The 15851-nt window shown below is 39.5% G+C and overlaps 1 protein-coding gene across 1 annotated transcript in view; it reads right to left on the minus strand.

The window, feature by feature from the left end:
- The window catches only part of GRM7 (glutamate metabotropic receptor 7), a 272407-nt gene that overhangs the window by 107134 nt on the left and 149422 nt on the right, over positions 1-15851 (minus strand). The window contains exons 5-7 of the mRNA XM_075183745.1: positions 15307-15447; positions 12153-12353; positions 9730-9869 (exon numbers count right to left, since the gene is read on the minus strand). Coding sequence (XP_075039846.1) covers positions 9730-9869; positions 12153-12353; positions 15307-15447 — 482 coding nt within the window. The remainder of the gene's footprint in view (positions 1-9729; positions 9870-12152; positions 12354-15306; positions 15448-15851) is intronic.

The following is a 15851-nucleotide window of genomic DNA, read 5'->3' on the forward strand; positions in this document are numbered from 1 at the left end:
CTGATGTATATACATGGCTGAAAAGCACAGAGGGGGCCTTTTATAACTTGCTAATTCTTTCCCCAGCTGTGCTCAGGCCACGGAGCAACATTACCAGACTAATCTGGATGAATCTGATGTCTGTTTCCAAAGTGCACGGGAAATGTCCAAAACTCAGGAATTCAATAGCAAAGAGCTCGAGGATGAGAAATAGTGTGTGAGACAGGAAGCCCTCCCCCAACTCCATATCTTTGCACCATCATCATCACCACGATTATGAACTGCTTTGAGGGATGGAGCTGGTTGTGTTCCTTTGACTGCAAATCTATGATGTAACAGGAAGCTCACTGGATACAATGTTCAAGGTTCTGTGCGCTGATCAGCTGCAAAAAGATACAATATCTCTGAAACAATACACATAACTATGGCTGTGGTTTTGCTGACGTCAGTAACTTACTGTCACTGCTCCCTCCTACCGGGTCAAACCAGCCAATCACCAACTACAAGTGTCCCCAGCACATCACCTTGGTCCCCCCAGTTGTAGGAGGGTATTGCTGCTACTACCAGGCTGCTTCATTGCTACCTGGAACTGATGGCTTCTGGGTAGTGTGTAGCTGCTGTAGCACCTCTTTACTGGCTGCTTTCGTTTGATCATGACTGCTGGGTAGAGGGCAGAGGGCTGAGGTTGGATGCTGGGAGATGGATTACAGTGTTTGCTGTAATCCAGTGGTCAGAGGAGCAAAGCAGCATATAACAGAGAAGAGGTTTATTCGTATAATCGTTCTTACAAACACAAAACCACTTGAAGGTAGTGATACTCTACAACCATATAGGCTTTCAGCTGCCCTTTTATATGGTTTACAGCGCATGTTAGTATCTCAGTTAATCAGAGTCAGCCCTTTAACCAGTTCCAACTGATTCTCTTATCTATCATACTATATCTGCTTTAACTTTAACAATGTGTCTACCTGTATGTGCAACTGCCAGGGCTCCACCCCCTCTCCGCTCTCTCCGCCCCCTCTCCGCCCCTCCACCCTAGCACCTCTAAATCTGGGCTGGGAGATTTACTCTAGAAACACGGACTTCCAGGATTTCTGACCTAGGGTCTACTTCCACCTCTAAGTCAAATTCAACTCCAGGGGGTAAATGTATCAAGCTGAGAGTTTTCCGCTGGGTTTGAAAAGTGGAGATGTTGCCTATAGCAACCAATCAGATTCTAGCTGTCATTTTGTAGAATGTACTAAATAAATGATAACTAGAATCTGATTGGTTTTTCAAACCCGCCGGATAACTCTCAGCTTGATACATTTACCCCTCAGGAGGCTGAAAAACAGATACAAAAAAACGTCAGTCTCCTATCATTACCATTACTGAACCCTGTGACTCCTCTGCTGGGGAGAGGTGTGGTAATTTGGTAATTTGGAGGATGGGACTGTGTTCATTAAATTTTGCAATTGTGTGTTAAAATGTTCATTACAAGTATTAGAAGTGCAACATAAAGGTATCATATGATTATGAGCTGGTGAAAAAATTCAAGTCATTTTGCACAGGGGAAATGTCCATAAAGTGATTAATGTTCATTAATGAGACCACAGTCTCATTAATGAACATAGGTGTAAAATGCATTTATAAAATAACGCGAGGTGCAGTTATAGCCAATAAAGCCCCAATATAACACTGCATGAAAAACTACTTATACACCATGATGACTTTGTGATTCAAAATTATATGTTTCAGTTGTTCATATTTTAATTTGCTTGTCGAGCACCTTATCGCCAAAGGCGTTCACGTAATACAGCAGTTCCCAGAGAACATTGACCGCTTCAGTACAACTTTAGGAGAAAAATAGAAAACTAATTACAACAATTCCGTTATGTTCTGTGACACACATCTACACAATGACATTTCAAACAGCTAGACACAGCTAGACAATGGATAGGATTATGCTGATACTGGAATAAAGTTCAAATGACCAATAGATCTATTTGCCTGAATTTCATAGGTTCACCATAAATTAATTCACAAAACAATTGCTAAATAAACAGCCACTGAAGACGGAAGCCAATCACAGTGCAGGGAATATAAGCAAGCCAATCAGGAATCATAAGCAAATGTCACATGACTACAGCCTTACAATAGGAGCTTACAGTCCCTTCGGATACTCTTCATGGATTGTCCTAAGGGGGAAAATGTCTGCGGATTCTCTGTGATTATTAGTAGACCAGGCTACTGTACACTATCAGGTTGTTGTAATATATAGGGGGCTATTTATTAAGCCATAAGTCATAAAATGATTTAGGCATTTGTAAGTTAGACAGCTATGTAACAAAAGCTTACACAGGAGAGATCATAGATGTCTCCTGCATTGGGCTAAGATTTGCATCAAACCGCAATCCCCGTAACGTTCAATGAGGACCGTGGTCTGGGGCAATTTAACAACCTCCGAAAAGCCTGATTGTTTGGAACTAGATCCTAATGGCTTTCTGCTTTCCCTCTGGTAACTACTGCAAAATGTCTATGCATGTCAGAGTAAAGACCCCAGGTCAGAACCCAAAGTTTTAGGTTAGTAAAGTTATCGTCGGATGCGCTGTCCTGGGATTTTTTCATTAAATAGTATTGAAATATCATCCCCTATCAATGCGATCAGTGATTATATTTAATGGGGGCCATATGTAACTATTCATAAACAAACAGGTCCCTTAGTAATATACAGGCAATTCATTGTGGTATCAACCAGTGCATGGGGTAAATGTATCATACCCCGGTTTTCTCAACTCGCGGGAGATCAGCGTTTTCGCAGCTTAAAGGTAAAGGTTACAAGGCAGCGCCGATTTAAATTTAAGCTGCAAAGACGCCGATCTCCCGCGAGTTGAGAAAACCGGGGTATGATACATTTACCCCCATGTGTTAAAACGTTCATTAAATAGTCACATTTTTGCATCTGACAGGGAGGTAATGCCGGTGCAATTATCAAGAACCGCTGACACAGGCTAGGTAAGAAAAAGTGTCAGAGATACAATGTATCAGAACAACCTCCTGTCAGTGGTAATGAACATAATAACAAGGTGTCAACAACGCTCTGTCCCAGGGACAGAGAGAAAAACGGCACAAAATGTAATTTGACAGAGAAATAAATCAATTGTTAACCCCTAAATTTAACCCCTTCACAAGAACAGTAATTGGGCTACGTAAAAATGTTACAGTTCCACGAATGCTGTTTGACATTGATTTGGAATAAATGCATATTCAGCAACCAGTAGAAAACTAAACCTATATTACATTAAACTGAAAATTTGTCTTCGTAATTGTTTAATGTTTCAGCAGAACCCTCTCAGAGTCTCCAACATTCCACAGCTGACAAAGGTACACACAACAGGGGTGTATTGTGGCACCCATGGGGAGTGCCTCGCCCTATTCTTATTCTCCGCGTCATCACAAAGTTATTTGCTGAAATTAATCCCCCCCTTCATTGATTTACCGTCCCCACACTACTCCAGCACATTGATTATTCCCTCGTCGCCCTGCAGCAGGGGTATTTCTCAGCCTAACGTATCTGGGCTCCCCTGAACTCGACAGGGCTGCACCTGGGAGGCAGCTGCAGAGCTCCAGCAGTGACGTCAGCACTGTGAGGAGCACCGACATCCCAAGACTGCCTCCATCAAAGGAGACAGAACCCACCAATCATGAGATCAGTGTGACAGGGGGTGTGTATCTTAGTGCACCAAGCTGCGGAGGGAGGGCTGGGAGTGAGCAGGGTCTGGTACAGCTCCTGTAAACAAGTACAAAATGGTGCAGGAGGTTTTGCGTGATAAAAATACTGTACAAACGGTATTATACTTGCCACAATGTTACAGTTGGAAGGTATGGCCTCTTGACATAAGTTGACTGGAACACTAGAATTAGGAGGTCATTTACGATGGACAAAGCTTTCAAGATGAAAGTACTAGATCCTCTGTGGTGATGTTGTCTACCTTAATTTGTGCTGGTTTACCTAGTCCTCCGCCGATGTGCATGAGTTCGGAGGGCAAAATGGCGGCGTTTGCACTGGCCAATGGTAGGACATGAAAAGAGCGCTCCTCGCCACTGCGAGATTTCATGTCACATGCTGAGATAATTACAATGAGATAAAGAGGTACAGACAGCACATTTTTAGGGGAGTTCCTCACCTTGCAGAAGGGCGCACACCCATTTCCAGTCCGCATAAATACTTGAAATTGACAACTGGTAGATTGTGAAATGGGGAGAAAATTGCAAATTGGCGCAAATACAATTTTTAGGTTTCATATCTCTATAACGGCCAACATCATATCTTGCTATAATGTAACCGGCCTCGTCCGGGGGGTTATGAATCTACCAATCTGTAGAAAACATTTCTGTTAACTAGGAGACTGCATACCAATCATTTAAATGCAAGCACTGCACCAGAGAGACGCAAGCTAGAAAAGATCTGGGGGTATATTTACTAAACTGCGGGTTTGAAAAGAATGGAGATGTTGCCTATAGCAACCAATCAGATTCTAGCTATTATTTTGTAGAATGTACTAAATAAATGACAGCTAGAATCTGATTGGTTGCTCTAGACAACAACTCCACTTTTTCAAACCCGCCGTAAATATACCTCCTGTACTCCTAAGATAGCAACTGTTAGTAAAAGGTTAGAAACACAGTATACACACTAATAACACCTACTGAGCACTTTGGCCATGTCCAATCCCATCCCTATCCACCTGGGTCACACCGGATCTGCGCTGGTCACGCCAAAGATCCATTGGCCATGCCTAAGCAAAAATCGTCACTGCCTGGGCAAAAAATAGTTCTGTGATATGTTTAAGAGAGCGCACACCTTCCCTTTCAGATGAGTGAATAACACATTGCTGTCCTTTCATCCACAGGGGGATTATAGAAATAAACTCTCCGGAAAGAGCGGACTTTCTGTCTTTGCCGAGGGCTGTGATTTAGGATGATATCCTGAGTTATACTCAGCTCAAAGATAACACTTTGGGTACAACACTTTTGGGACAGGACTGAAAGCTTCCAATCTGTGCTCATCCTATTATTATAAATGACACAAATGCTTCAATAAACTTGACAAATCCTGAGGTGATTGTGTGACAAGAGTAGTAGCCGGAGAAGTAATATTTACGTCCGTGTCATATAGTCTCTTAAATTACAAGATATTACCTCACTTAGGTGAGGGGCTCTGACTGCAGGTCCCGGATAATGACTTTTTGCTGAGTGCCGCTGTCAGGACACTATGATCAAGGGAAATTTAAGCCACAAATATGGATGTTTAAGAGACTGGAAAATTCAATTTTACTCCCCCCAGCACAGAGGCTGCGTCAAAGACTTGTGGAATTGTGTTTAATAAAAGGTTTGATGAAAAGAAATTAACAGCTCCCACAAACCCCGTTGGGCTCCTTACCATGTACTCTACGATTCCTAATGATCTACCTACATGTGTTTCAGAAAACAACCTGACCTTATCACAGTGGACTGTAATATATGTGCATGCAGGCACTGGATTTGATTTTAGCAGTGTCAGTAATAAAATACTAAAATGGAAAGCATGTAATTGAGCATGCCTGCTTTGCTATTTCAGCTTTTTGACACTAACGGACTTTTCTAAAGTGCAATGTCTCTATTTATACGTTTACGTGTAAAGGGGCTCACCCGTTTGCGAATGCACATGCTAGAAAAAGTGATAACCTCATACACAAATCCTGCCTTTACATCACATTTTGGGCTTCCATTGTAATTAATTTAAATTTGGAGCATCATATATGACATAAAAAATGAAAGTGGAAGGGCATGTGCGTGTTTGAACATTTGTATGCTTTAAATACGCATCTATAAATGCTCTTTCCCATACTGAAAGTATTGGCAGACACATCTCTTCCACCACAGAATACGTGTAAAAATCAAGTCGTTTTAAAGACAGAAAAGAGCTCTGGGGACACCTGGTACATCTGGAAAATCCTGAAAATGTGCAAAGTATTCATCCAGCAAGCGTAAATCTTGTTTTTGCATTTGGGTGCAAAATCAGGGGCATAGCTGCGACTAGCCTGTAATCAGCAAGGAAAGCCATCTCCTACAAGCCTCCAATGTCATTGACATCTTGCAGAACTAAGATATGTACTTTCCCGTAGGAATGGGAGCAGTATCTCTGTAAATTCCCCCCCCTGCCTCGGTCGGAGGTTCAGAAAGTCAGAATGGAGTTTGAAAGATGGTTGAATCTGGGGGGATCAAAGTGTAACTCAACAAAACAATTGTTTATTAAGCACCTCGTTTAGTTGCCACAGAAACGATAACAGATCTTACACTATAAACTATATATTTTTTCTACAGATATATATCGATGATATATTTTCCATGAAACAATTAACCAGCTCTAACGCCACCAGAATCTGGAGGTGAACTTCCGTGTTTGTTGAACTGATTGAAAATCCCAGACTGAACCCCCCCTCCCTCCAAAAATAAAAGTATTTCCAAACAGAGCACATGGGAAATCTTGATAGAACACTTAGACAATTTCATAATCACACCTGCCAATGTTAAGATGTAGACGTTTCATGTGGCTATGCCATTAGATGTAGAGATGCTCACTGACCCCCGTGAACTGGTTTTGATTTTGGTTTTGGATCTGGATTAGCTTTGTGTTTTGGTTTTGGATTTTTTAGGAAAAACCCTAAAATATTCTAAAATCACATATTCTTGCTCTTTTTTGTTCCTACATTATTATTAACCTCAATAACACTAATTTCAAGTCATTTGCAGTCAATTTTGACCACCTCACAGGTCACAATATTATTTTCATACACTTTGGGACAAATACTGCAGCGACCTGGCTGGATGGTAAGCGACAGATCAATCACACAAACACACGGCAGTTCCTAGCACATCTAGGACACATTGGCACACAGCAGTGGCAGGAAAGAAAAAATGGTGCAAGATGGAATTGTCCTTGGGACCGCCCTCCCTCCCACCCACCGTTATTTTGGATCCTAAAAAGGAATCCTAAAATCGCGAGATCCAAGATCCAATGACGTAACGATGACGTTTTGCCTCGTTTTCGATTCCGAGGGCGCATGAAAGTACCGCGCTGGCTCGGCTCGGTACTCAGATCCCCTAAGTTTGGGTGTGTTCGGTTCTCAAGGAACTGAGCCTGAACATCTCTAATTAGATGTGCTAACAAACCAGAGGAAAAAAAGGTGTTCTGATCTAGAGGAACTCTTAGAATCCACACTAGTATTAAATATTAAAATATTATTCTTTATTATTTTTAATTAAAATAATCATTCCAGACCATTTATTTCCCAAGCAAAATGTTTTACATTAAAATTAGTATAGAACTGATAAGGAAGAAATTAGTGTGTGTAGAAATAATTAAAAAGGGATCCCAAATACCCTTAAGGGTCCTTAACATCTCGTTAGAGTATAAACATTTATAGATAATAGTAATGTGGTAAATTCAAACAAGCACTGATAACAATTTTAAAAGGATTGTATTCTTGTGTATACGGAGAAGCTCCTGATTGTGAGAGAGACTTACAGGGGAATAATCACAAATTACAATAAAATTGTTACAAAGAATAAATCCTGACAAAAAACTGATAATTTACATAATGTCTACCAGGCAGAAGACACTGGATACATAGTGTCAGTTTATGTTCTTTTTATTTGTAGGCTGAAGTATCTTTTCTGGAATGTATAATTTATACCAAAATGACAACATGATAATAGATATGAAAACAAATGTGTTAGAGGAACAGGATTTAAGGCTGCACTCCCACCCGGTATTAAAGATCACTTAGAGAAGCAATAAATAAAAGGATTGAATTTATATCTGGCATTAATAAATAATTAAACATTGTGAAACATATATAACATAATATAACATTCTATTATATAATAATATATTATTATATATATAATATATTATTCTACTATTTTAACATATGGATAATTGAGAGAATTAAGATACTTTTGAATCAATACTAATTTATAGTTTAGATGCTGAAGACCCTTAAAGGTATTTTGTACAGACACTATTTTCTTTCTTATTACTTCTATGCTAATTTTAATCCAATATTTCTCTAGGGAAAATAATTGTCTGGAATGATTATTTTAATTAATTAAAGAAATAATAATAATAATAATAATAATAATAATAATTAAAAATATATGAATATTTAATGGTTTGAAAAAGTGGAGATGTTGCCCACAGCAACCAATCAGATTCTAGTTATCATTTATTTAGTACATTCTACAAAATGATAACTAGAATGTGATTGGTTGCTATAGGCAACATCTCCACTTTTTCAAACCCGCAGTTTAGTAAATATCCCCCTATGAGTGCCTCCAAATCAGACTCCTTTTGTTTTCTCTTGTATGTTAGGACAATATGCAGCGTTTTGGGAGAACACCCACTAAAATAATTATGTATAATTATACAAGAGGATATATTGGGTTTCCTGTGCAGATAATAACTTCCTTTTTGTTACATATGCCATTAAATGTCACCAGAGATGTCAGAGAGCCTGAAAACTTTTTTAAAACTTGAATTATTCAGTCAAAAATGGGTGCAACTTTTTAAACTGAACATATGGATTGGAATGAGTCATTTTACCATAATGTGAGAGGGTGAGAACACAACACATATGGAATTTGCAAATGCAGAAATGTAAGAAATTCCCAGGTGAGGTGGGAAGAAGCCGTCTGTAGATCATCGTACGGTTTGATAACTCGGTGCAGCATATTTCCTAAAACATTTACAACTAGGTAGCTGTAGAATATTTGAACACCCATTTAAGGTCTGAATCCTGGACCACTGTCTGATGCTTTGCTTAACCTTCAGTACTATTTACTCACCGATCCTATACATCTCCTCAGTTTGTAGTCTCTGATTATATACTTTAAATTAATTTGTGATGCTGTATTCGGAAAAAATACAAATAATTTAAAGCATATAATCAGAGACTACAAAGAGGGTTCGGGTTAGGTCTAGGAAGACCCAGAAATATTACACACAACAGACAATCGTCTGAGAGGAGTAACAGGAAATTATGAAGTAGACAAATAACACTGTTGAGGTTACAGTCTCTTTAATGTAATTTATTAAGCTAACAGTGGGAATAATTCTTGTGCTATTATAAAGTCAGTTTTCACAAGATAATTGTGCCATTAATAAAGTGGGTATTTTTCCCATAATAGATTCTATACATTGCTGAATGAAGAGGAACACTGTTTTAAATTTGCATGGGTTGTGCATGCCGCTGTGATAATTAGCTCAAAACATGATGGCCTTATAGTGTTAGTAAATTCAGCTATAAGGTGCAATTTTTGTTGCAAATAAATTTCTCGCACAACAGGAGCCTCGATCCTACACTGATGAGCTCTAACAAGAGGGAAACAAAATCAGTCTGTAGATGGGGTCTTGTTCTAAGTCGGCCATGTTTTGCAGGCCCAGTCGGCATTTTTGTGCTCCAGTAATGAGAGGGGCCAATCCAAAGAGACTCAGGGCTCTATGATTACGCTAAATCTAATAATAACCTCCATTGCTTCCCCAACCTCTTAAAACCAAATATTTTCTTTAATAAATATAAGTTGAAAGATATAAATTGATATATGTGTTCCCCTCTTAATAACACCAACATTGCTATGAAGGTTACTTCGGGTGAGGGTCTGTGTAATGTGACACAACACTTTCTGTACAGCGGAAACCAGGCGCAGTGCGCAATCAGTAGGACTCACGCTGAGCTGTAGTTCATCTGTCCACTGTCCAATCAGCCGGTATCCCGGGGTGCTGCGATTTCCCATCTGGTACTGAAAGATGTCGTATCGTCCCAACGCATCCCCATTCTTATTAAACATAACGGGGGTCCCAGCGCTACCTGTAAAGGGACAAGACAACTGTTGTGAGCGTCCTTCTTATTTAATCCGTGAGTTATTTTACTTAGACCTCATACCCACGGCATTACTATGGTACATGTGATTGGGTCTGAAAATAGCACCCCATTGTTTTCAATGCCACCTTACGCATTTGCAATATGTTTTCTGTGCTACTCAGTGTGTTTACTGGGGGAGGGGGGTAAAATTAAAGTCTACAGTGACCTCCCAATGCTAGTAAATACCAGTAACACACGTGCTTCTAGCTTATGTTTTAAATTTCGGTGGCCTAGCAACAAACGCCCCCTACATGTTTCCTCTTATTCAGCGCCATTACAGCTAATGAAAACTACTGAGTACATTCTATATTCTGAATGATTACAGCATATGATGTTTTATCAAAGTGAACATTAACTGCCGTGCAAGAAGAAGACCCACATTCTGTTCTCAAAGATTCCTGACTTTATCACAGAGGATTTACATAGAAGAAACTCCAAGGCTGTGTCTATTAAAGGAAGAAAAGCTTTAGATGCTGGAGTAAAACACCCTAAATTTGCAGCTAAACTGCTAGATAATTATCGTTGCTTTTTTACATGACACAGGCACTAACAGCGGGACGTGAAACCTTGCCCATGTTGAAGCCAGAATAGGCCTGTATACCTCAAGCTCACAATACCGGCCAAATTACCAAAATGAGCTCAATTATAGTTTGCAAGAATTGGAGAGAATTATTAAAGAAATCGCTGGGTGGTTTTAAGAAATAATAACTCTTCTGAGCTACAGAGAATCCAACCCCGCAGGGAGGCCAGAGCAGAGCATGTAGGACTCTTTTGATGTAAGGATCGACAGATGACATCTATGGCAGAGCCGTAATGTATAGTGCATTAATACAGTCAACCTTTATAGTATAGTGAACCTATTGTATCCTGGTGGAATAATGCGAGTTCTGTTGTCCACATTAGTTAGTCTAAGCTTGATGGTTAGAATAGGTACTAGATAAGTACTTGGAAAGAAAATACATTTGGCACCTATATTATATTATATATATACTGCCATATGCCATCCAGGGGTAGATACATTAAACGTTTATAGATCTCCTGTCTCTTTCATTTGTGTATTTGGAGGGGATGGGTGAGTGTTGTGAATTGTTCCGATCTCTTCCTGGGTCACCCAGATGCTAAGACTGCACCTGTTACCTAAACATAGTGAAGGGAAGCAGTGACATCATCACTAGGAGCCAGTGACATCATCACATGGAGCCAATTACATCAGCATTTGGAACCAGTGGTATCATCACTAGGAGCCATTGACATCATCACTAGGAACCAGTGACATCATCACTAGGAACCAGTGACATCATCACTAGGAGCCATTGACATCATCACTAGGAACCAGTGACATCATCACTAGGAACCAGTGACATCATCACTAGGAGTCATTGACATCATCACTAGGAACCAGTGACATCATCACTAGAACCAGTGACATCATCACTAGGAGTCATTGACATCATCACTAGGAGTCATTGACATCATCACTAGGAACCAGTGACATCTTCACTAGGAGTTATTGACATCATTACTATGAACCAGTGACATCATATATGAATCCCGCATGCCCATTACAAATTACTCTTATGGTCTAACAATAATGTTGTGTGACTATATTTTTAAATTAAATCTGTTTAGAATTAATTAACGCAACTAGTCCTTATTGTTGTTAGAAAAGAAGGCATTGATGAAGAAATTTTGCAGTAAGAAAATATTTTTATTTTTATACTACACCCACCAATTGTGTTATTTTTCCGTAAAGGTTCTGCCATATTTGTAACTGGAATTTGTGAATTAAAAAACAAAAGTTCTAAACGGAATTTTGAGACTATTTTCATCAACTCCACCTTTTACGAATAGCCCAGTGAGGTGTGATGGAGGGATAGGGTAGCCTTGTGCAATAAATCCAACACCCACAATATAGATAGAACACCCCCAGTGTATAGGGTTCGCCCAGAAAGCAATCATACTACAGATGGAGTAGTGGTTATCCTAAAAAACAATCACTTTGCTGGTGGAGCACTAGTTATCCCAGATTAATGTCTCAGAGCATCCAAGATATCTGGAATAAGTTGTTCAGCTCTATTCTTGGGTTTCATTTAGGTTAAGATGCTCCATTTGTAGTTAGAATATAGGTTAACTCTGGATATTGTTTAGACATATTATGAAGTAATTTGGTTTACTGCTCAGCTGTCCATATAGCATTTATGTGTTACCCCGTTTGTTATGGGCTCTCACCATTAAAGCTCACATTGCGGATGTATTTGAGAAGCTTCTTTCCCACCGGTGGATCCACCGGTGGACACAGTCCAGAAGACCCTGCACACAGATCCTTAATCATGTTGTGCAGAGCGTGAGCCATCGCGTAGACAGCATCCACCACAAACTGGACCCTGCCGTCCTGCTCATACGGAGAGTCCTGTCCGATACGCTCCTGGCCTGTGGGAGAGGGGACATAACAGGTCAGAGGTGAATCTGCTGAATGTGACACCCAATGAAGATTACCTTGATGGACATAGCAAGAAACAACAAAATTACCATGTGTTCCAGTGCCATGGTTATAAAAATAGTTAGCAGAGGACACAAATTAAGTCATTGTAGGAAATGCATCACATACAAATGGATTAAGACACAGTTAGTTGACGAATGAAGTTTAAAATAAATAAACAAAATATGGATATTAAGAGGAATACCATATAAAATAAATATAAAGCAAGCAAGAGAATTTAAGATTGGAGAATTACTGTTGAATAAAGTAATAGTATCCAGGTTATATACAAAGTAAGCACAGTGTCTGTCTGTGGTGGCAAAAGCCACCCAATTACCGTCGTATGCAAATGAAGCAGACTATTGTTGTAATCCAATCAGTAGTAAGACGTCAGCCTTAAATATGGATCGAGGTGCAGGACACCAGTCTGAAGAAGGGCAAAGTGAATAATTAAACTTTGAGAATGTCATGTCCAAATCTGGTTTAATAAGGAAGTTGAGCTGAAATAAATCAACCTTTATAAAGGCTTTCCTGTGGCCAACCAATCAGACGTAGCCTTTCACCCAGAAGTATCCAATTAGCACGGACGGATGATGGGAAAGCAGAGAGTATTAGTGTTTGGGGAGACAGATCTTGATGCCTGGGTACAGTTATGTTTTGTTCATGTTACCGGAAAGACTGGGAATTGGTATAGAAACATATTTTTAAGGGGCACATTTTATGTACAAGAAAGATCCCATCTTATATTACAGAATTGTTTTCTCTAGTTGGCAATGACATCTATAAATAAATAAATGCTAATAGTTGATGATAACAGATGTGGGCTCGCCATTGCTCCCTGTAGCCATTTTGGATCCATCTGACGTTCCATCTCTGCTTTTATCTCTCTCCCTGTATGATTGTTGGAGTCACATCTGGCTGAGGTCCAGGGAGAACTTTGCAGAAATGTCCTTCACGGAGAGACAGACCATGAACATCTCACCAATGCTTTTATTTTCCTTTTTCACACATATTCATCTCCATCTGTAGGGTGATTCCACAGTATCTAAAACCAGCTAAATGCTTTTCATAGGGAGATCACATGTGTGATGTGCACAGAGGTCTGTTCCGGGGAGATGGGGGTGAATAGTTATCCGTACATGTTACCTTTGTGGGTGAAGAATTTGTAAGGACAGATGGATTGGCATTCAATAAGAGTAAACCTTCTATATTGAGTACATCATTGTGAGTTGGGATGCGATGGTTACAAAAACTATTTGGGTTTGTCTTATCAAGAACTTTCTGGCCATCACTGAGGTTAATAAAGATAATTTCAGAACTATTTGCAGAAATGCCGGCATGTGACTATTCTCGTGGATCTAGCTAGTCACATGGGGTAGGCACCTACATATCAGTTTTTTGGAAGTAAAATTAGTCTGCACCTACTTGTGGGATTACGAGCCTGGATGTAACTTGTCATGGAGGAAAGACGTCACTTCAAAGTCCAGCCGACTAACTCTTAAGGTCCATACTCTTCATTAATTTCAATGTTGTTGTTTTTCTCCTAAAGTACTGCTTTGTGTAGCCCTGATTTAGGTCATAATGATGAGAGTGAGGGGACACCAGGGTTGTCTTCATGATATGTGTCACTACTGTACACATTGTTTTTAGTACAATAGTTGAATTGCACCTAGAAATAGGATTTCCCATATAAAATGCACCTATAGACACTCTCTGTATTGCATATTGATCATTAGAATGCTCTCTGTATTGTATACTGGTCACTAGAATGCTCACTGTATTTTACGATGGTCACTAGAATGCTCTCTGTAGTGTATACTGCGAGCATTCTAGTGCCCGGTAGAATGCTCGCTGTAATGTATACTGGTCACTAGAATTCTCTCTGTATTGCATATTGGTAAATAGAATGATCGCTGTAATGTATACTGGTCACTAGAATTCTCTCTGTATTGCATAGAGGTCACTAGAAGGTTTTGCTGTATTGTATATTGGTCACTAGAATTCTCTCTGTATTGCATATTGGTAAATAGAATGCTCACTGTAATGTATACTGGTCACTAGAATTCTCTCTGTATAGCATAGAGGTCACTAAAAGGTTTCACTGTACTGTATATCGGTCACTAAAATGCTCTCTGTATTGCATATTGGTAAACAGAATGCTATCTGTAATGTATGCTGGTCACTAAAATTCTCTCTGTATTGCATAGAGGTCACTAGAAGGTTTCGCTGTACTGTATATTGGTCACTAGAATGCTCTCTGTATTGTATATTGGTCACTAGAATGCTCTCTGTATGTATATTGGTCACTAGAATGCCTGCTGTATTGTATATTGGTCACTATAATGCTCTCTGTATTGTATACTGATCACTAGAATGCTCTCTGTACTTCATAGAGGTCACTAGAATGTTCGCTGTATTGTATAGCAATCAATAGAATTCTAATTTTACTGTGTATTCATCAACAGAATGCTCTTTGTATTTAAGTATAGCTCTGTGAAATAAGAATGCATCTTAAATTTTATTGGCTGTGAAAAGCCATGCCTGCGTTAGAAATCCACGCCCACATGATTTGACCACACCCATTTATTTATTTATTTTTTTTAAAAAAAATTGCTGCATGCTGCTACAAGCACCTGATCTTCTTGTGTTTGTTCCCCCCAAGGCCAAAAGTTGCCAGCTCTCCCCCCACTTTCCCTCTATAAACTGTGCAAGAATAGGTGCAGATGTCACAAAAAGGAATTTGCGCTACAAGACGTCGATTTTCCGCTTTCATATATGACCAGTAATGTACTATTATATACAGTGCAATTCTGAACGGTTATATTGGCTATGTCTGGTAATATACTGCTGTATATGTCCGTTATCATCTATAATAATGCAGATCTGTAGTCAGCGCCTACTTACCGGTACACTTGCGGTCGGTGTCCTCTTTCTTCGAGCCGGTAATGGTTAGTTTACAGTTAAAATTTTCTTCCCAGTACTCAGCAAACCAGACGTTCCTCCGATTATTCTCCAGGGTCCGTGATGTAAAGTAGGCATCAAAACCTGGTAAAAGCATAAAACACCAACAGTTAGAACATCCCACTACAATAAACTGTATAACGTAGTTTTACAGATACCACATTGTACACAGAACCAGACATCCACTCACCCAGGACCAACAACTCAACTTCTTCCATTAAGAATCTATTTTAGTAAACGGGCATCTAGCAAGTTACATAATAAACTTTCTGCATCAACAGTTTTTTTCAATGCTTTACTGTATGTGCAAACACCGTCATCCTTTCAATGAAGTCATAATAAGCACAAAATCAGATGCCCGGATGTATCCACGTTGTTACAGAATTATAAACTGAGCGCAAGAACCAACTTCTCATTTCCACACAAAACACATCCATATGCAACTCTACTGTAACCTAGCAATAGGCCCCAGAGGATATCTTTAAATC

Source organism: Mixophyes fleayi, chromosome 8 (assembly GCF_038048845.1).
Source record: "Mixophyes fleayi isolate aMixFle1 chromosome 8, aMixFle1.hap1, whole genome shotgun sequence".
NCBI classification, from domain to species: domain Eukaryota; kingdom Metazoa; phylum Chordata; class Amphibia; order Anura; family Limnodynastidae; genus Mixophyes; species Mixophyes fleayi.